Source organism: Haliotis rufescens, unplaced genomic scaffold, assembly GCF_023055435.1.
Source record: "Haliotis rufescens isolate VD_foot unplaced genomic scaffold, xgHalRufe1.0.p SCAF_7, whole genome shotgun sequence".
Lineage (NCBI taxonomy): Eukaryota > Metazoa > Mollusca > Gastropoda > Lepetellida > Haliotidae > Haliotis > Haliotis rufescens.
Window position 1 is genome coordinate 47,110,106 of NW_025964361.1, and position 22,224 is coordinate 47,132,329.

Below are 22,224 nucleotides of genomic sequence, written 5' to 3' on the forward strand. Positions count from 1 at the left end.
GTCACAATTTAATCATCCAATCACCATACTTGCCATCCTATCACAATTTATCCATCCAATCACCATACTTGGCATACAAAGACAAATTTCACCAACCAATGACAATTTGACCATTCAAATTGTGGACATCCAATTACATTTTTGGCCATCTAGTTATATCTTTGGGAGCTAATTCTACTCTGAAATCAGCAAAAGGGGACATTTTGACAAATATCACATGTATTGGCACTACTTTCCTAACAACTTACTTTTCTCCAAGTTCCTCTATGAAGACTTCCACTGGTCCCTGGTTTTCTGACAAGTGTTGTATATGGGCATTATAGAGTCTGTCTGTGTGGCTGGCCAGCAATACCTGCAACATAGTTCAACAGTGTTATTAACTTGGCACAATTTACTTTTTAAAACCAAGACACTTTATTGCACAGTTCAAACCACCATGCTCTATTTGAAATGGGTTTGTGGAAAAATACATTAGGTCTTGTTCGGGTAAGTGAATGTGAAATACATGCTTTGCCTGATACTTCAAGGTGCATTTTATTTTATGGTGTTTTTTTTGCTCTGTTTATGAAAGATATCAAGTGTATTTGTTTTGCGCTGTGTGAGAAACATTTGACCTAATATGTGATACCACATTCTGTATGGGACACAGTGAGAACGCAGCCGACAGTGAGAGTTGCATTTTGGAACAGTGTTGATGCCTTGCTTTCTTGTTGTTGTTTGTTTGTTGTTTAACGCAGCACTCAGCAATATATTGCAGCTATAGGAGAGCGGTCTGTAAATAATCAACTGGACCAGACAATCCAGTGATTCACATCATGAGCATCGATCCACGCAATTGGGATACGATGACATGCATCAACCAACCAACGAGCCTGACCATCCGATCCCATTAGTTGCCTTTTACGACAAGCATGGGTTGCTGAAGACCTATTATCCCCAGGTCTTCAAGCATGGGTTGCTGAAGACCTATTCTCCCCGGGTCTTCACATTGAATGGAGATCACAATAAGTGACACTATGAAAATGGAATATACCATACCGGGTTTGGTACGGATAACCTAGAAACTATTTGGAAAACCAGGATATGAACCCACAATCATAGGTTTCTGGTACGCCCAAGGGATGCAACTCTGCACAGCAACTTGCAGAACCTAAAACAACTTGCCCCTAATGACTGACCCAGTAACAGATGAGAAAGTAAATCTCTTCATCATTCAAACACCTGTGGAAAAACTACCCACCCTCGCATATTTACATCTGTAATAACATGTTCCATCTAATAATATATCAAATATAGAGACTTTAAATCGAGAGCCATTGTTGTTTATTGATAATCAGTACATAAAAGAAATTCAGATAAAATAGACATTCTACTTACATCTGAAACGGCTCCTATAAGCCATAACAGTATTGGAAGCTGTTCCTGAGAAGTTAACAGGGGAAAGTTTATCTAACCACTTGAAATTCAATTCATGAATAAATCTTTCACTCCGCATTTGAATCTAGACGCTCATGATACCATGATACACTGAAGCCTGCCACACAAGTGGCAAGTTAGGGTCGTAGCCAGACATTATATAAGTGGATGGCAAGCATGTAGCCAACTACACTCACAAATGACTTGAGATGAATGCAGTGAGTGAGTGAGGTTTTACGCCGCTTTTAGCAATTTTCCAGCAATATCACGGCGGGGGACACCAGAAATGGGCTTCACACATTGTACCCATGTCGGGAATTGAACCCGGGTCTTCGGCGTGACGAGCTAACGCTTTAACCACTTGGCTACCCGACCGCCCCTAATGAATGCAGTGATGTACAGTTTATTATGCCACTGTCAACAATATTTCAGCTTTATTACTGCAGCCTCCAAATGATTCAGTGTCGATCGCTGATGTAAGTGTTAAAAGGAATCTGGGTGGGAGAGCACCTCAAAATCCCTTGAAAATTAAAAGTAAATTTTTTTATGGGCTATGTTAAATATTGAAAGATATGTTATAATCTTCCATTAACTCTCTCCAAGTTTAAAATTGCTTTAGAAACTGGCTGATATATACAAAACTGAACGCAACCTTAGATCTTGTATTTAATGCAAAAACAAAGGTGTTAATGTTATTAAAGATAACCACATGTTTTTCAGCTATGATCTATACCCTGCTACAAGAGAAAAAATTATTGGTAAACTTTTTGAAACATATATTCCTTGTCATTCCATGTTTTTAGTGAATCTTTTTCAAAACTATGATGAAGAAACTATTTCTTCGGTGAGTAGATTTTTATTCTATTCTCAGAAATTAATTGATGAAAAATAATTTGCCCCTTGAAATGACTGTTTAATGAGAGTATTGTGGGCCTTAGTCCTTTTATTGACTTGTCTGTCTGTCCATCCAATGTTAAAAGACTTCTCAAAAGAAGTTAAAGAACCAATTTTTTTTTGCATGACAGATTAACTGCAATCATATGACAAAATACCATGACATGACAGACTAATTGTAGCAATACGAAAATAAACTATGGCATGACATAACTATACTCATAAATAACTTCTTTTGAGTGGTATATTTAACTATTTCCAAAACAAAAATGCCTTCTCTTTATTGAAATACTTGTGTATGTTGTACATTTTGATGGGTGAATTCTGACCCCCCTCTGAACCTAAATCAACATGTGAAACCCCAACCCCTCCCCTCCCCCTTAGGGAGAATGGCCATTAAATATGCTGTGGTCTGGCCAACTGTGTGTCGCTTCTTAACCACGAGGCACATCCTCCACAGCTTCATGGTACAGTAGTGTTATAAACAAGTTGTAGTTTGGGATATAAATTTTCATGTGACATGACTAACAGTCTCAAAATTAAATTTTCTAAATCACTAACTTCAGATTTCATTGTTTATTGTCAACCTAAATGTGTCCTAAATTTAAGGATTTTTGGGGTAACGCAAATACGCCTTTTTATGCCACAACTCCCTATACTCTGTAGTACTCACCAACTTAAGGAGAGTGGGAGAGAGAGAGGGAGAGTGGGAGAGAGAGAGAGAGGGAGAAAGGGAGAGAGAGAGACAGAGAGAGAAGAAATGGAGAGAGGAGAGGGAGAGAGGAAATGGAAAGAGAGAGAGAGAGAGATTCTATCCTGAACTGTTTACCCCAACTGAACTAGACCATGGACGCTACTGTAAGAGAAAGGAGAGGAGAGAAAGAGAATAGAGTTGAGAAAATGCTATCCTGAACTGTTTACCCTGCCTGAACTAGACGGGGAGGGGTAGAGAGTTCTTCTCCCTTGTACTATCAACCCCCCAACTGACCTTGGGGTTGTAAACATCCCCCATTCCTGTACTATGGTGTAGTAATGACTCATCATTCCACGCAAACAATGATCCTGACCATGATATTGTCATTGTCAGAATATTGCCGAAGGACGAACAAAACCCACCTCACTGGGCCTCTCGTCCACCCAAACCTGTAACCACAACTCGTACTACCACACTGTGATGTCTCCAGTTTTCAATGAATGCAATCTGAGGTAGAAATGATGAATCAAGTCATTGTTTCAAGTGATTTCAGAATGATGGATGAGCTCAGGGGGTGATATAATTTTCTTGAAATAGGAAAGTTGAATAAATCTTCCTCACACAATGTGTCAGGTATACAGGTGGGAAAAGGTAAAGCACAACTTACTACATATTTTCAAATATAACAACCTTTTGTCAAAATTGCAACCTGTATTGATTGTTTGACGAAGCATGTTAGTTTTGTTCTTAAATGGACATACTCGAATATAATAACAGAAACCAAATTGATTTCCTTATAACTGTTATTAGGACTCAAATGCTTTTCCACATTATATGATAGCACTCAGTTACTGCAACTGCCTAGTGTTAGTGAGTGAGTTGGGTTTAACCCATATCACATTGTCTGAGATTTTGGGGGAGGAATTTAAAGTTCAAAGTGATGCAGGTCTCGGACGTTTACCACTTTGGTGAAACACAAAAGCATGGGTATGGTGCTGACAAACCCAGAAACATAATCAGGGCAAACCAAGGGTTTCTGGTGTGCCCCAGGCAAACCACCTTGAGGAAATGTTCTGTATCTACATTTTAGAATGTGTCAGTGCAATCTTGGACATTTATCAAATCAGATCAAAGCCATAATAACTATTTTCAAAAGACACATGGAAGTTCATGAAACATACTACTTAACACTTGACAGGGATTCTTTCTTTGTTGTTTAACTTTTTCAACACCGTAGGCCAGTACACCGGCCAAGAAGCCTGGAGTCCCCAGACACCGTAGGCCGGTTGACCGGCCAAGCCGTAGTCACTTCAAAATAGTATATAATATTATGAACCTACCTGTCATATCATTCATTTATTAAATCTATCACATTTCACAATGTCTTAAATACGTATTGCATTTCAATTCATCATTTTTTAAATCAGCAAAAATATATCTAAAACTTACAGCTAAGTTATTATTTCCATCTTTTTGTGTGATGTAAGTCAAATGACATCTCGGCTTTCGTCGCCTCGATTTTTCGGCTTGGACATGTTAAATGCCAAAATATATGCATGAAAAATCATTGTCACAGCTCATAACCAGGCACGATACATCCACCCAGCTCATATCTGTAATATAGTTGGGCTTTTCCTGTTTAAAAAGTTCAGAATAACACGATTTAACAAACAGTGGTCGGTAAATAATCGAGTCTGGGAATCACTTGATGGTCTGGTCCAGAGCATCGATCCACGCAATTGGGATACGATGACATGCATCAACCAATTAAGTCAGCAAGCCTGACCATCCGATCTCGTTAGTTGCCTTATACAACAAGCCACTTAGGCAAGCATGGATTACTGAAGAACCAGATCTTCACAGGTTATTTGGGATATCCTGAGTGTCCAGATGGTCAGCCTAAATTGTATCCTATTCGTACACTAACATCTCGAAACTTCCAGTCAGATTTATCCCAAATCTGGCCAAGTAGAATATCCCTATGAAATGTTGAGGAGAGCATGAAAATAAAGAAGGGTGGGGCTCCACTTTCCCCAAGTGAGTATATCAACCACCTTGTGAGATCCTCAGTCTGATGGCCGCCATGGGAAACTGCACAAGTTCAACAAGTGTCAGCCGCGTAACACATTAGCCAGGTCTCGGCTTAGGAATAATGCTAAAGGAATACAATTGTTGCTCAAAGTTGTTTGGTGAGGATTACAGCATTCAAAGCCTTTCAAAGTTTTCAAAATGTTTTATGGTTGACAAATTTGACGCATCAGTAACCAAGATGATATCTCCCTATTTTAATTTGAACATATAAACCTCACTTTTTAGTATGTGTTTGTGAGATGTCTCTGGTGGTGCTCCCCTTTTTGCAAACACCTTCTATCATCACTATAAGTCATTCATAAGCATATGCTTTTGGAACAAATGGAATCGTATAATGGATTTGTTATTTCATAAAGTGTATTACTGCTTTTGTTTATGAAGCCGGCAAACAAATGTTTTACATTTTTTAAATTATATCTCCTCTCCAATTTTGAGAACTAATTTTGGAAGATCAGTACGACAAATGAAGTAACTAAATGGAATATCTTTTCTTAATATTTACCCCACTTTAAACACAAAAGCTTAGAATTTGGGTTCAGGCAAAATAAAATTCACAAAGCTTTCGTTCCATTCCATGGTTATTTGCCATTGCAAATTTGCACTTAAAGAAGAACATACTGCTTCTGCTTAAGAGGTGCATTCCCAACCCAAATCAGATGCATGAGTAACTTGCAACTTGGAAATGTCCAGATACAGAAATTCTGCACCCTTATCCTTCTTTATTCAGATTAATATGATTTGAAACATTCTCATTTTTCCACTTCAACCTTTAAGTTGCTGATATCATAGAAACAATCTATGTTTATTCTGTGAGAAAATTTTCAAAATTAACCTTTTCCTATTTGGAATAATTGTTTCAATTCATATGTTAGCATGAATTAGCAATACAATGTACCAATCCAAATTTTGAGTGGAAATTTCACAACCAAAATTAATTGAATAAAAAGCATGAAAACGAGTCACTTGACCAAGATATTTTCAACTAAACTTAAACATATTACTGAGCTATTGATATCGAGATTTATTAGTCAACATAAAACAGAGGCCAATAACTTATGGAAATGTGTGCTTAATGTTTGTACGAGAAAAAGCTAAAAATGTTTGCTGTTTAACGCTCCCATTCAGCAAAATTCCAGCCATATGACGGCAGTCTGTAAATCATGTCTGGACCAGACAATCCAGTGATGATATGAACATCGATCCACGCAATTCGGAGACGATGACATGCATCAACCAAGTCAGCGAGCCTGACCACCCGATCCCGTTAGTCGCCTCTTATGACAAGCATGGGTTGCTTAAGACCTATTCTACCCCAGATCTTCACGGGTCTGATTGCTTGGAGAAGTTGCCATGCCAATAGTAATCGGTCACATTCAGTCCTGACTGGCAGAACTGAATTTTTTCTGACACAAGTGTAGGACAATACCATGAATATTTACAAATTAACGTAAGTACATAAATAATGCCACACTACAAGCTCAGAAAAGTAGAACAAGGTAGTTTTTTGAAACACAGAGTGCTGTTTGAGAAAAGAATGAAAGGACAGAAACTGACAGAATATTTGGAGAATACATTTGGAAACTTTTAATTGAGCCAGCGATCTGTCTGTGGCACCAGGACTGTTTACTACCAAACGTGACAGTCAGCGAACCCTGACAATACGATCAGAAACGTCAAGAATGAGAGTTTTGTTGAAAATAAACTCTCTCCGTCCGAGCAGAACAGAGGGCATTCAAGCACTAAGAGTTTGCCACAATGACCAGTAGTGACCCTATCGTGGGGATAAGGTTCAATGAGAGCAGCTCTTCAGTTACTGAGGCCAATTGAAGGATAACAGGTTTTGTACAACAGGCATGCTATGAGAACAGGAACATGTTTACACAATGGAAGGGCACAAAGTGACTGACTTGTCACTGTAGAAGCCTCCTATTGACGCAAATATAGAAAGTGAGTTGGGTATAATCCCACTTTTTTATCACTGTGTTTATCTTAGTGAGTGAGTTGGGTATAATCCCACTTTGAACAGTAATCCTGTTATATCACCGTGTTTATCTTAGGACTTTCAATTACTTTCTTATTTAAAAAAGTCCCTCTTTTCTTAAAATGAGTCTTATAGCATTGTATTCATTTATCATTAACTTAAATATGTAGCTCTTTTCTCTTTTTATTGGTTATGAAATAAATAAAGGCACTTTGGAAAATCACATCAAAAAAAATCTTACTTGGGAATTTTAACAAATGTTTGGTGCAGACATGGGTCTGAATATCAAGTCTGGGAGAGTCAAGTCCTGAGTATATCCCAGCTTTATTCCTGCATATTCAGCCACTTAGACAGGGCTTTCAACATTGTACAACTAGAGAACTAAACACAGCTTCAGGAGTGACAACCCTGCATATAAATCAACACCAGAGTTAAAAAATGAAGATGTGAGGCAAAACAAGAAATTGTTTAAAGTGTGGTAACTGATTTGTCAATACACACACACTCACTCTCTCTTCCTCAGGTAAAGGCTGACAGCTCCCCAACAGGTGTCATTCTATTAGGAACACTGTTGTACTCGCACCCTAATCACCACTTGCAAGCATTAGGCATGGTATAAACTGTTTATATCATGCATGTGTATTGTACCCTGTTATTGCATAGGACAAGATATTGCAAGGTAATCACAAGCTTTCAAAGCAGGAATTCAGAAATGGAATGAAACCTTGATTTATTTGAGTTTAAGTTTAAATATTTAACATATACAATTACTCAAGTCTGAAAAACATCTGCATTGAAGGGAAAAATGTATAATGTAACCTGACTAATTTGAAAAAATATGAAAAACGCTCTTGGCTCAAATCAGGACAGCTTTTACATTGTTCATTTATTTAAACATACTGCTGAAGGCAACTTTTTCAGACCTGACAAATATGATGAATTGGAATAAAAAATTATTTGAAAAGCTGACATAACTGATATCCAAGTGCAGCCAAGTATGATGGAGACACACTTCAAGAGCATTCAATATACACAGTATCACTGATAGTGTCCAAATATAAAACATTACTTCAATTAGGAAACCTGCATCAATATGTACATACCCCTGAAGTATCAATCAAAATCTGCAAAGCAACAGATTCTGAATCCCTTTTCTTCAGTCAAAAACTCCTTCCTTCCCTGGCAACTGTTTCCAAAGTGCTTTCGATGCAAGTGACAATTCAATGTGATCATACCAGGTGACACTGCCAAGGCTGACATGTGTAGCCATACAGTTAAGTACATCGCATTCATCCACAAGGGACGAGGCAACACAGTCCTTCACTATTATTAGTTCCCTAGATCCTGTTATCTCGATCTACCTCGGTGCACACTTACAAATTAATAAAACCACCTGACTTACAGAAATACTATATGCCTGAACCGTTTTCAATTGAGTGGTTTAAATTGATATTGGGTGGAGATGTTTATATTTACAACACACTTGGGAGAGTAATTAAGGGTCAGGATGGGCTGTATTAAGGGCACTTAAGATTTAAATGAACTGGGAATATTGGATCCTAACATGAGAGAGCAGAGGCTGTGAGTTGGTGTATTGGGGAGGGTGGGGATGGTAAGGAAGTGGGTCTAGTGGGGAGGTTGGGTCTAGTGGGGAGGTTGGGTCTAGTGGGGAGGTTGGGTCTAGTGGGGAGGTTGGTTCTAGTGGGGAGGTTGGTTCTAGTGGGAAGGTTGGGTCTAGTGGGAAGGTTGGTTCTAGTGGGAAGGGTGGGTCTATTGGGGAGGGTAGGGTTGCTGGGTCTAGTGGGGAGGTTGGTTCTAGTGGGAAGGTTGGTTCTAGTGGGAAGGTTGGTTCTAGTGGGTAGGGTGGGTCTAGTGGGGAGGTTGGGTCTAGTGGGGAGGTTGGGTCTAGTGGGAAGGTTGGTTCTAGTGGGAAGGGTGGGTCTAGTGGGGAGGGTAGGGTTGCTGGGTCTAGTGGAGAGGTTGGGTCTAATGGGGAGGTTGGGTCTAGTGGGGAGGTTGGTTCTAGTGGGGAGGGTGGGTCTAGTGGGGAGGTTGGGTCTAGTGGGAAGGGTGGGTCTAGTGGGGAGGTTGGTTCTAGTGGGGAGGTTGGGTCTAGTGGGGAGGTTGGGTCTAGTGGGGAGGTTGGTTCTAGTGGGGAGGTTGGTTCTAGTGGGAAGGTTGGGTCTAGTGGGGAGGGTAGGGTTGCTGGGTCTAGTGGGGAGGTTGGTTCTAGTGGGAAGGTTGGTTCTAGTGGGAAGGTTGGTTCTAGTGGGAAGGTTGGTTCTAGTGGGTAGGGTGGGTCTAGTGGGGAGGTTGGGTCTAGTGGGAAGGTTGGTTCTAGTGGGAAGGGTGGGTCTAGTGGGGAGGGTAGGGTTGCTGGGTCTAGTGGAGAGGTTGGGTCTAATGGGGAGGTTGGGTCTAGTGGGGAGGTTGGTTCTAGTGGGGAGGGTGGGTCTAGTTGGGAGGTTGGGTCTAGTGGGAAGGGTGGGTCTAGTGGGGAGGTTGGGTCTAGTGGGGAGGTTGGGTCTAGTAGGGATGGTGGGGAGGTGTGTCTAGTGGTGGGGGGGGAAAAGAGGGGGAGGTGGGTCTGTGGGGAGGGGAGGTGTGTCTAGTCGGGAGGGTAGGGATGGTGGGGAGGTGGGTCTAGTGGGGGGGAGGGATGGTGGGGAGGTGGGTCTAGTGGGGAGGTGGGGAGGGAAGGGAGGGTGGGGAGGGGAGGGAGGGAGGGTGGTCTAGTGGGGAGGGTGGAGATGTGAGTCTAGTGTGGAGGGTTGAGAGGTGGGTCTAGTGGGAAGGGTGGAGAGGTGGGTCTAGTGGGGAGGGTGGATGGGAGGGTGGAGAGGTGGGTCCAGTGGGGAGGGTGGAGAGGTGGGTCTAGTGGGGAGGGTAGGAAGGTAGGGAGAGTACTAGGGATGGTGGACTGGGGAGGGGAGGGAGCGTAGGGATGGTGGGGATGGGAGGGTGGTCTAGTGGGGAATGTGGGGAGGTGGGGAATGTGGGGAGGTGGGGAATGTGGGGAGGTGGGCCTAGTGGGGAGGTGGGGAGGGTGGGGAGGTGGGTCTAGTGGGGAGGGTAGGAAGGTAGGGAGAGTACTAGGGATGGTGGGGTGGGGAGGGGAGGGAGTGTAGGGATGGGAGGGTGGTCTAGTGGGGAATGTGGGGAGGTGGGGAGGTGGGCCTAGTGGGCCTAGTGGGGAGGTGGGGAGGGTGGGGAGTAGGTCCAGTGGCTATTGAGTGAATAAAGCCAGTCAGCAACATCTGCTCTGCTTCAACATCTGTAAGGAGGAAGATACTGGTGAATGAAACCATATTACAACCCAGTATGTCAATTTACTGTCGGATGCAAACCCCAAATGATGTTAGACATGACCACCTTGGTGAAACCTTTACGCATTTGTTTGGTGCTAACAAACCATGGATCATAATTTGGGCTATTTTGGCAATCAAACCTATGATCACCTGATCCCAGCACAGCTTGGGGATGCAACTCTGAACAGTATAGACTACTGGGCCACTTGCGCCCCCGAGAGAATCCTGGAGGCGACATGTTGATTTTTGTTTAATGCTGCACTCGGCAATATTCCAGCTGTATGATGGCAGATTGTAAATATTAGTCTGGAGCAGACAATCCAGTGATAGATACATTCCACACTGACTGATGGCGAACAATCATCCACATGACACAGCCTAACCTCCGATCCATTTAGGGACAAGTAATGACGACACTAGTTCCTATTAAATCAAGTAGTTATCGAAGATCATTGGGTAATCAGTGTTCCCTGTAGCATCAAACACCTCTGCAATGAGTACGACTACATAGCTGGTTGAAAAAGGATCAAATAAATTTTAACAAAGACACACTTATATCACTGGTTCATCACATGGCTGGTTAAGTAGTTGAGTAGGGCAGAAAGTGTCATTTCAATCTCCGTTGGACCCAGCAGGAGCTTTAAATGGGTCATCACATAAAAGAAAGGTAGACAGTGCACGAAGGTTTCTAGTAAAGGTACATATTAGTTTCCCAAAGTAACATCTTCTCACACAGCCTTCTGAAGGAAATAAGTAAGGCTGAAAAGGGAATACCGTATTTGACATAATAAGCGCCTAGGGCGTTCTCAAAATTAGAAATAGGGGGCTCTTATTAGAATATTTTTTGGTGGAAAAAACAGAGTTGAAAGATAAATTTCGTGGTTTATGCTGACGGCCTGACTGTTTATATACGACAGATATATTTTTCCAGAATTTAATTGCCCATAATAAAGAGTGCATATAATACACGAGTGTGTATTATACACGAATAAATACGTCTTGTGTACATTGATCAATCAGAAGGGTTGCTAATTGGGATTGTTCACTTGCCAATATATCAGCAAATATCGCTGTGGGCGCTTATTACGTCGAATACGGTATGTGTTTTGTTTGTTGTTAAACACCACACTCAGCAATATTCCAGCTATATGACGGTGGTCTATAAATAATCGAGTCTGGACCAGACAATCATGTGATTGACATCATGAGCATCAATCCACACAATTGGGATATGATGACATGCATCAACCAAGTCAACAAGCCTGACCACTACAACTCCAAATATTGCAATCAAACTTCAAACTGCACTTCTCCTATAGGTATAAAAAATGTTCAAGTTTGAAAAGAATCTATGTAGTAGTTACAGGTCACACAATAAAATGTCCTTCGAAGGACGGACGGACAGACAGAAGGACAGAATTCCTTGGTATAACTATATATCCCCCGCCCTTTTAGGCCAGGTGAATAAAACATTTGGTCAAAAACATATGAAAAGGATTGACATTGTTGGTGACTGTTGTGTCCGAACTACAGACCAAGAGGGTGCACCTAGGCCTTTTCAAAAACTTAAATGTTATCTATTACATTTTTCTTTTATTTGTTAAGTACAATAAAAAGTGTGACATTTTAAAAAACAACAACTTTGGTCTTTTTTTTATATTCTTGGGTGCTTCCTAAATTCCACGTCTGGTTCCCAAGTTATAACAGACAGGAGCCACATGGCCCCTTTGGAAACGGTTACCAGTGCTGTGCCTCTGTGTGATATCAGACCGTGATAGGGCAGGAATGAGGCTGCCCTATCACAACATGCAAACAGGATCAGATGACTTATCACATTTTCACCAAAGTCACGATCACGCCGAAAAACACAACACGATAGAAATCACAAGTGACATGAAGTTCGGCCATGCCTTTATCTGTGGAAATCTGATAAATCTCTGATAAAACTATCAGCGTAACAAAGAAAAACAAGCAATTTACACAGGCCAGACACGAGGATTAACAAGGGGCTAAACACAACCTGATGCAGGAGAAGATATGCTGTATTTGGTTTACACACACCCACACCCACACCACACCACACCACACCACACCACACCACGCCACGCCACGCCACGCCACGCCACGCCACACCACACCACACCACAACACACCACACACCTAGATGAGTCAAAACATGCAGTACTACCCTCTCCACTCTACTACGTTATAGATTCTGAACAGTAGCAATGGAATTTAAATTGCTGTGTGATTTGTTTGCTTGTTTGTATGTTGTTTAACGCCGCACTCAGCAATATATCCAGCTATATCATGGCGGTCTGTAAATAATCGAGTCTGGACCAGATAATCCAGTGATTTATATCATGAGCATCGATCCATGCAAATGGGACCGATGACATGCATCGACCAAGTCAGCGAGCCTGACCACCCGATCCCGTTAGTCGCCTTTTACGACAAGCATAGTCACCTTTTACGGAAAGCATGGGTTGCTGAAGACCTATTCTACCCCGGAATCTTCACAGGTCGATCATGACAAGGTATGATTATTGATGAAACAGAGTTATTTTTGGTGTAATAAGACACCACTGTTCACATAGAAAGATCCCTAACCGTGAAGATCCGGGATGGATTATGTTTTGTTTGTTGTTCAGCACTGCTCTCAGCAATATTCCAGCTATAGAATCTATAAATACTCTCGTCTGGACCAGACAATCCACTGGTTCACATCATGAGCATCGATCCACGCAATTCGGATACGATGAAATGCATCAACCAAGTCAGCCAGCCTGACCACCCAATCACATTAATTGCCCCTTACAAGAAGCATAGTCAGCTTTTACGGCAAGCATGGGTGTGCTGAAGATTACCTGGATCTTCACGGGTCCCAGGATAGAATAGATCTTCAGCAAGCATGGGTTGCCAGGATAGAATATATCTTCAGCAACCCATGCTAGCCGTAAAAGATGACTATGCTTATCATAAGAGGCGACTAACTCTTGAGTGTGGCGTTAAACAAAAAAAATAATTGCGATACCATTTTTTAAATAAAAGACACTGTTGACTTCAAGAGATACCAAACATACATTAGGTTTTGTTTGTTGTGTAACGCAGCACTCAGCAATATTCCAGCTATATGACGGCGGTCTGTAAAATAATCGAGTCTGGACCAGACAATCCAGTGACTGACATCATGAGCATCTATCCACGCAATTGGGATCGATGACATGTATCAACCAAGTCAGCGAGTCTGACCACCCGATCCTGTTAGCTGCCTTTTACGACAAGCATAGTCACCTTTTACGGCAAGTATGGGTTGCTAATGACCTATTCTACCCCGGAATCTTCACGGGTAAGCTGGTATTTCGAACCATTGATCAGAGTGTCCTGATATGACTAAGGGATGCAACACCGTACAGCTAAATGCAGAAGATTAAAGGACTGGGACACCTGCGCAGCACACTCAAATTTCCAACTGATATCATGACGGTGGCCTGTGAAAAAATCAAGTCTGGAAAAGACATATCCTGTAGAGATGTCAAGTTGCCTGATAGAGACATTCACGACTTTAGCGACTTGCTAGGTTGACTTGAGATTTGATTAAATCACCTTTATAGTCTTGTCGAATCGATCCTTTGGTGGAAATCTCTGACTTGGCTGGGTTGACTAGGAAAACTAGGTAAGTCATAAGTTAGACCAAGAATGTCATGTTCTGCTGTAGCTGATTTTTCCCTTGGTCTTCCGCTAAAAAGTTGTTCAGATAACCATGGATTCGAACTAGCTGGAGATGGGCGACTTGATGACTGGCGCTGTAATTCTGGTGAATAGCCAAGGTTCTATTGCTATCCCGAATGGTAGGACTTGGCCATTGATTGCGAAGCATAGATATTTCTGAGATGATGGGTGTATCGGGACGTGAAGATATGCATCTGTAAGATCTAGGATGACCGCAACTTCCATATGGATTCCATCTGGAATTTTGGAGGCGGCATCGGATATCTCTTGTTGATCTTTAGATCTATTATCATCCTCATCTCGGTTGTGTTCTTCTTTGGGACTAAAAAGACCTTTGGTGTTGTTGGACTCCTTTAGTTCCCGAATGGCTCGCTTCTTTAGTTTCCCGACAGCCAATTCTGCAGCTGCTAACTTGGCACCGGTCAGGTGAAATCTGCGTGTATGTTCAGGCTTGGATGTTACCTGAATTGTAGCTTTTAAACGTGAGGGATATGACAGAAGGTGCCTTCTCACTGGGCCCGGAGTCGCCATTATGTTGAAAGACGGTAGGCATAAATCGCAATCAAAGATGTAAGCACTTTGAAAGGGTCTGTAAGGTCGGAGGGGGTTGTAAGGAAGTAAGAATTTTTGTTCCCCTCTGCCCCTTGATTTTCCATGGCGATTATATCCCCTTGGCTGGCGAAAAGAGTCCTGCGACGAGTCATAAAACGACCACACTTCTCACAATCAGGGGTGATGGGAGACTGCATGGCGACACAAACCCAACACTAGCTATATGCGTGTAGTCTCTTCTAGCAGCACTATTACTTTAAATATTTTATTTATTCATATGTCTGTTATTATAGCAATCTTATTAGAATGATCTTAGGTTAATGTGACCTACTACCATGTGCTAGATTGTCACTACTACTATAGTAGGTGTTAAGTCTAGCACGCACAGGGAAAATGGCCGCCACTGTGACGTCACAGCTTGGGTAGTTACGAGACTACTTGGCGGCAACTAATTGTGTGCAATTGATAGTGAAGAGGACATCTGTTGAAAATCTGAAAATTTTAGTTCGTGTGATTGAAGCCAAAATACAAGATTGATAGCAGATATGAAATAGAGGTAGAAGGTAAGAATTAATGAAGTATGCACCAGAAAATCCAGTGATTGATATTGTAAGCACACAATAACAAGTAATCAACCAAATCACGGAGCCTGACCACCTGATTCATTTGGTCGCCTCTTTGAACAGCATAGGTTGTTGGGTGCCAATTCTAACCAAGATCCCCCATAGGGCCATGCTAGTTGAACAAAAACATCAAGTCTGTACCCCAGTTAACATAGAGCTAAAAACAACTCACATTCCCATAGGTGACTACTCATATACCTCCAATGTTTGTACATGCAGCTCATAAAACTAAAATCCAACTACAACAGTCAAAGGCCATGTTGCCAATAGACCTGTAAATCTGCTGGAGTGGGAAAAAACAGAAGCCTCGGGCACACAATACAGGACCATAAATTAGAAATATTCATAAAAACTTACTGATAGGAGTGGCAAGTTGGGTATAACATGGCTCAAAACATTTCAGGTACTATATGGAATGTCGGCTTAAAGTCTACCATTTTGCTAAAACGAATGAGCACAGAAATGGTACAAATTCTGGCATCTAATGTCCCAAGTATGGTAATCTGGGTATCTAAACAACTGTTAATGAAACATGGCAGCCCAGCCTGAGCGTGATATTCAACTTGTTCAAAGCGCGGCACTAACTGACTTTTTAGATTTTCTTACAGGTGTCCTGCGTACTAACAACAATGCGCTTGAATTACCAAACGTTGAATAAATTCTTAAAAAAAGATCTTGAGCGTGGATGCTGCCATGTTTGCACACACAACAGCAGGAACATGCTGTTAATGCGTATGCATAGAAATGTCAACAATGCCCATATTTGGGCATATATCAATATTCATGTCAACAAAAGAAAGTTTTTATGTATTTACACTTAAATACATATTTTGGCATGGGTAATAAATAAAATACCACACTCGTTCTCGTTAGATACCATTTTTACGAAACTCGTGAACTTTCTACCGTACTGTGCGAAAGCTCGGTCAGATACCATAGAAAGTCCACTCATTTCGTAAAAATGGTATCTAATGAGAATGAGTGTAGTATTCTCTATGTACTTCTTATCAACTAGATTACTTTTGATCATCCCAACTTCCAAAGTACAGAGAGAACCCTTCTGATCAGTTACACCCCATGGGATCTCCTGTACCACTCTCAGAGTGAGTGAGTGAGTTGGCTTTAACGCCGCTTTTAACAGTATTCCAGTTACATCACAGCCTGTCAGCTAAATGTGGGAGGAAAGCCTGAAATGATGCAGGTCTCCGACGTTTACCACTTTGGTGAAGCCCACGAGCAGAGTTATGGTGCTGACAAACCTAGAAACATAATCTGAGCGAACTGTGATTCGTACCCACGACCATAGGTTTCTGGCATGTCCAAGGGACGCAACCCTGCATAGTGCATTGTGGCACCTTAGAAGACTGGGCCACATGTGCCCCCTCCAGTCTCAAACAACTAGCAAAATACAATTGATTGACATCAGGCCAAATTAGTTTTACTGTCACAATACCAACTATTTTCCATTCTCTCTATTTCTACATTCAATCAGAATGACCAAACTCTTACCATCACAAGACATTTTCCTGAAGTTTATCGGTCAATCGCAAACAATAAATTATCTGACTGACAAACCTGATCAAGTTACCATTTTCACCCATCAACATCCACACACCGCCAAAACTGACATTTCACTTCAAAAGGGAAAGATTAGGACCTGTGAGTGAGATTTTACACCGCTTTTAGCAATATTCCAGCAATATCACGGCAGGGACACCAGAAATGGGCTTCACACATGTACCCATGTCAGGAATCGAAACCGTGTCTTTGGCGTGACGAGCGAACGCTTTAACCACTAGGCAACCCAACCGCCCCTATGGGAAGTAAGAATGAAGATCCCTGTATTAACACATGGAAGGCCTATAACGAGAGAACGCATACCTTGTACAGAGTCTTGTTCCTCCTTCAACAGGTTGTAGCTGTGCCATGAATCCACCATCTCTCACTGTATCCTACCATTAGCTATACATTGCTTATCATCATCTCTAAATAAACATATCTGTCCAACCATCTGAACAGTTTCATTAGCACATTACACGATCTATGTGTGCATACAATCTATAGGCACCGGCCAGCTTGTCCATCACTGGTATGATATAGTGTTTATTGACCAACACTGATGGTGTGTTATAGTCTATTGACCAAATCATCCAGGTGTTTCATCATTTCATCTAGGAACAAAATTGAATATAAATATTTATGGAAACCATGTGCATACACTGATCAATGAGAGCTGTGGGTTTTGTTACTGTACGCACTTCAAAACAGAATAGAAGAAAGATACTCTGTTCTTTTGTGATTCAGAAACATATGCCACACTTATTACTAACTCCTTAATCAGATTCAAAGCTTCAATACTGATAGGTATTTAATGCTTTGATTGAAACAGCTACTGAAAACAGCAATTGCCCATGGCATGATAGCAATACATTGAAGTTAAAACTATGAAGAGATGGTACAGATACCGTGTTATACTTTCTATAGTCTAAACAGGTAAAAAACATATGCTGGTAATCCAGCAGATCCAGGGGACAGACAATTTGATCACTCAAGATTAAAAAAGATGTTCCAGAGAATACTGTAAAAAATAATTTGACCTCTGGTTTAAAAAATTATTAACTTGTGAAGTCAAATAATGTTCTGTCTGACAAAAAAAACACCATTAAATTTACAAAATAAAATCATGATTAAAAGCATGGTTTTGATGAAAACATATCATCTTATGCATTGCTTGGCGTAAATCACTGAATGATCTGGAATCTTTATGCTAAGATTGTTTATTGTTTAACATCACACTCAGCAATTGATAATCCAACTACATGATGGCAGTCGCTGAATAATCCAGTCTGGACAAGACAATCCAGTGATTGACCTCATGAGCATCCATCTTCGCAAATGGGATAATGTGACATGTATCAACCAAGTCAGCGAGCCTGACCACTCAATCCTATTAGTTGCCTCTTAAGACAAGCATAGTTGCCTCTTACTTGGGCAAGTTTAACAGCTGGATATATTACAAAATGTGTGCATTATATACAGTGATTCTCAGGTGGGAGCTAGATGTAGGCTACATTCCATGAGGTGAAAAAGCTTTCATCATTTTCTACTAGCCAGTGGCAGCTCATGACAACCGATGTAAAACCTAAGCAATGCTATGAGGAGAGTTCATTAACACAGGAGCTGTAGTTTTTTTCCAATGGAGTGAGTTAGTTGGGTTTAACGCCGCTTATTAACAGTATTCCAGTTATATCACGCCGTGTCAGCTTAATGTGGGAGGAAAGCCCGAAGTGATGCAGGTCTCAGGCGTTTACCACTTCGGTGAAACCCACGAGCACGGGTATGGTGCTGACAAACCTAGAAACATAATTGGGGCGAACCGGGATTCGAACCCACAATCATAGGTTTCTGGCGTGCCCAAGGGAAGCAACTCTGCACAGCGAATCGCAGCGAATCGCAGCGAATCGCGGCGCCTTGACGACTGGGCCACCCGTGCTCCCTATTTTCCAACTGACCAGCACACATTGCATCACTATATTCTCGGCTAGCGCGACAGTTCACGGAATGTTTGGTCTGATGATCAGTGACAAACTACAGGTACCGGAGTGAGAGTTATTATTACTCGTCAAATAATCTCTGATTTGGCCAGTACCATCTTGTAAAAAACATACGTCAACTGGTCTGTCTGTACAGACATCACACTGCTGTGTTGAACATGTCAATAGTGTGATGTTACAACTCCTCTCTGAGTAACTGCACTGAGAGTTTTACGACATACACAGTGTAGATCCTAACGTGACACATACATATTTACTGAACTATATAAGTTGTAGCAGCATCACTCGTGGTTTTATGCTTCCCGGGTTACATTTTATACCCCAGCGATACTGCTATAACAAATTCATCTTACTGACATGTTAAATCTGCCATTGCATAAAAATTTAAACAAATTGAAAATTGATAGAAAACAGCTGTTTGATTTTGTCGACGTTAACTTGTACTGTGTCATGTGACTTTCATTGACTTGGAAAAAGCATATGGCTCTTTGCAGGGGAAATAATCTGTTCAGAAATCCACGTTCAGCCTGTCTTGCTTGTGGCGGGGTATAAGGGATATATTCTTTTGCTCAGAAATTTATTTCCCTCCCAGGCGGGATACATAGTATTTTATCAAGATCAAGTAAACCAATCAAATCCCATCATTCTGACATGGAGGTATGATAACAGTCTTTTGGTGCATGCATTTGTACTAGTCTTGATCAAAGTCGGTTCTATCATTCTTGCCCACTGAGATAACATGCCGCAGTTTAACATGAATACCCTACGCATGTGTACGCATGTGTACGCATGTGTGCATGCACTATTCAAAATGAATTAAGCATTAACAGAACAGTTGTGCCCTTGAACTATCAAACATACGGAAACAACTTAATTTCCGTTCTTTTCGTCCTTCATGTTTGCCATTCAAGAAACACAATCTGATCGACTGATGGTGGAGAATGAGCCAATGGCTTTAAGGCTTTCACTTAATTAACACAAAAACATGGCGAACTGCACTATTTATTTTTCCAGTGGGAATGCAAGTTTTGGTTTTTCCTTTCTGCAATTCTGAAGAAGCTCAATCTGGGTTCTGAACAACAAATATATACATTGGTCTGGCATTTCTATCAACTTCGGGGCTATGATTCAGGTAATCGAAAGAAACACACTATTACCATATGAAGTCAACATGTTACATTATTGAGTGACTTCCACACATGCATAGAAATAAGCAAATATTACTTGTAGAATCAATACAATATGTTCCGGGGACGTTATTTCAAGGTCCAATACTCATGGGACACTCCGTTACATCTATGTAATTATTCCTGTGTACTGATGTGCATGCCTACACAACACTGATCCTGGTTGCGAAGCCCACAGGTGATGATTCTGAAGCTCACCTTGAGCTACAATAATAGCTTTCAAGCCACTCACTCACTACATCATCTTATTGATGTTGAAACAGCCAGCATCATAGCAATAAGCACAAATTATCAGAAAATAGCATGTTGATCCAAATGCCTTTTTTCAATGTAGGTTCAATAACAGATTAAAATATACAAGTCAGCAAATAGTTCTGTTTCTGCTTATTTCAGGATTGTCACTATGTTTTCAGGTACATTGCTGTATGAAACAGAAACAAAACAAAGCCATCAATATCCCCCCACCACCCCCCCAAATGGTAAATACTTATCATAAACAAGAGGCCCATAGGGGGCCTGTATCGCTCACCTGGATATTTATGCAATCATGACAAAATATACATTTGCATTGTACATGTATATATTACCGCAAATATTCTGTAATTTCGACAGTCAGCATTTAAAATAGGTGGATGGCAAATCTGACAGCATGAATGTGTATTTCTCATAGGTTTCTGGCGTGCGAATCGCTGCGCCTTAGACGACTAGGCCACCCGTGCCCCCTCCGGAGAAGAAGTCGTTTAAACCCCCAAATACTCCTATTTGGCCCCGCCCCTCAGCGCCTTGAGGAGTTAACCCCTCCATTTGTACAATTTTGGATCCCCACCACCTTGGGATGCTTTCAGTCAAATTTTGTTAATTTCCAATTCGTGGTTCAGAAGAAGAAGTCGTTTGACATTTTTTTGACGACAGACAAACGGACAATGGACCTGGTGAGCTAATAAATAAATGAAAATTGTTGCCATGGACACTCAAAAAATGTATTTTAAAAGAATTGTAAATTGTCAAATGACACCTATTAACCACTAGACCTATCTTTGTATCAATTTCGGTGATGAAAAATAGTATTGTTTTCAAGATCTGCTCCGAAAACAAGCACTCCCACCATTTGCAGCCTAAGTCAAGTTGTCAACTCTTATGAGATAGCAGGGTTTACACGACGCAAAAATGTGCACTCCTGGTTTCAGCATAACCACAGCGTGTAGATAATTTTTCAACAAGCCGTGGCATTGCATAAGCCTCATTTGCGGTTAAACAAGTGTTTTTTATGAGCCCCTGATAGCTAAACAATCATCTTGTGCTGTTCAAGTTATAAAAAAACGTGCATGAGTTTAACTCTCCCAATCAAAACACAAACATCCAAATTTACATGCACATGCAAACTGTAAATGATGCCCTTAAAGTCAAAGAGATGTGTTTATGATTATGTATTGAAAGATGCATTATTTAATTTCAGAATAGTGAGTGAGTGAGTATGGTTTTACGCCACTTTTAGCAATATTCCAGCAATATCACGGCGGGGGGCACCAGAAATGGGCTTCACACATTGTACACATGTCGGGAACCGAACCCGGGTCTTCGGCGTGACAAGCGAACGCTTTAACCACTAGGCTACCCGACCGCCCCTAATTTCAGAATAGATTTGTTTTCATTGAACATTGTATGAAGCACAGTTACTTTTTTCCTTTAGTATAATATGTATCGTTGCCCACCAAAACATAAAATAGAGTAACGAATAATTTAAATGAGGGTTGGAGGTAGTGAATGGACTATACTGTCAAGCATGACAAGCTATACTGAAGAAAACAAGTCAGAGATCATGAATATATTTTGTGAAATTATTAAATCATGTCAATGGTCAATTAATATCATGGTTTTCTGCAGACAATAAATACTACTCCACTTGTGATGGGGATATTTTCATCATAAACTGATTCCCATAATATGTCCGGTGTATATTTGAACGGAACATATTGAATTGTTGTATAACATAATTCATTTCAAAATATTTCACTGACCAAAACACTTAATTACTTCATTTCTTATTTCTGTTAGGTATATCATGGTGTGCCAGCTGGATGTCAGACAACTGCTGGAACTATAATAAAGTTGCCTTAAAAAACCCAATTATTACCAAATCAGGTAGCACAAGCTGTGCTCAAGTATATAATTATATGAATTTCAATCGGATT

The 22,224-nt window shown here is 41.0% G+C and overlaps 1 protein-coding gene across 4 annotated transcripts in view; it reads right to left on the bottom strand.

Annotated features, from left to right (window-relative positions):
- The window catches only part of LOC124143683 (putative bifunctional UDP-N-acetylglucosamine transferase and deubiquitinase ALG13), a 146,091-nt gene that overhangs the window by 71,429 nt on the left and 52,438 nt on the right, over nt 1–22,224 (bottom strand). For all 4 annotated transcript variants that reach the window (XR_006862317.2, XM_046512726.2, XM_046512723.2 and 1 more), the window contains one exon: nt 249–352. Coding sequence is in view for 3 of the 4 variants with exons in the window: in XM_046512726.2 (XP_046368682.1) it covers nt 249–352 (104 nt within the window). In the remaining variant the exon portion in view is untranslated. The remainder of the gene's footprint in view (nt 1–248; nt 353–22,224) is intronic.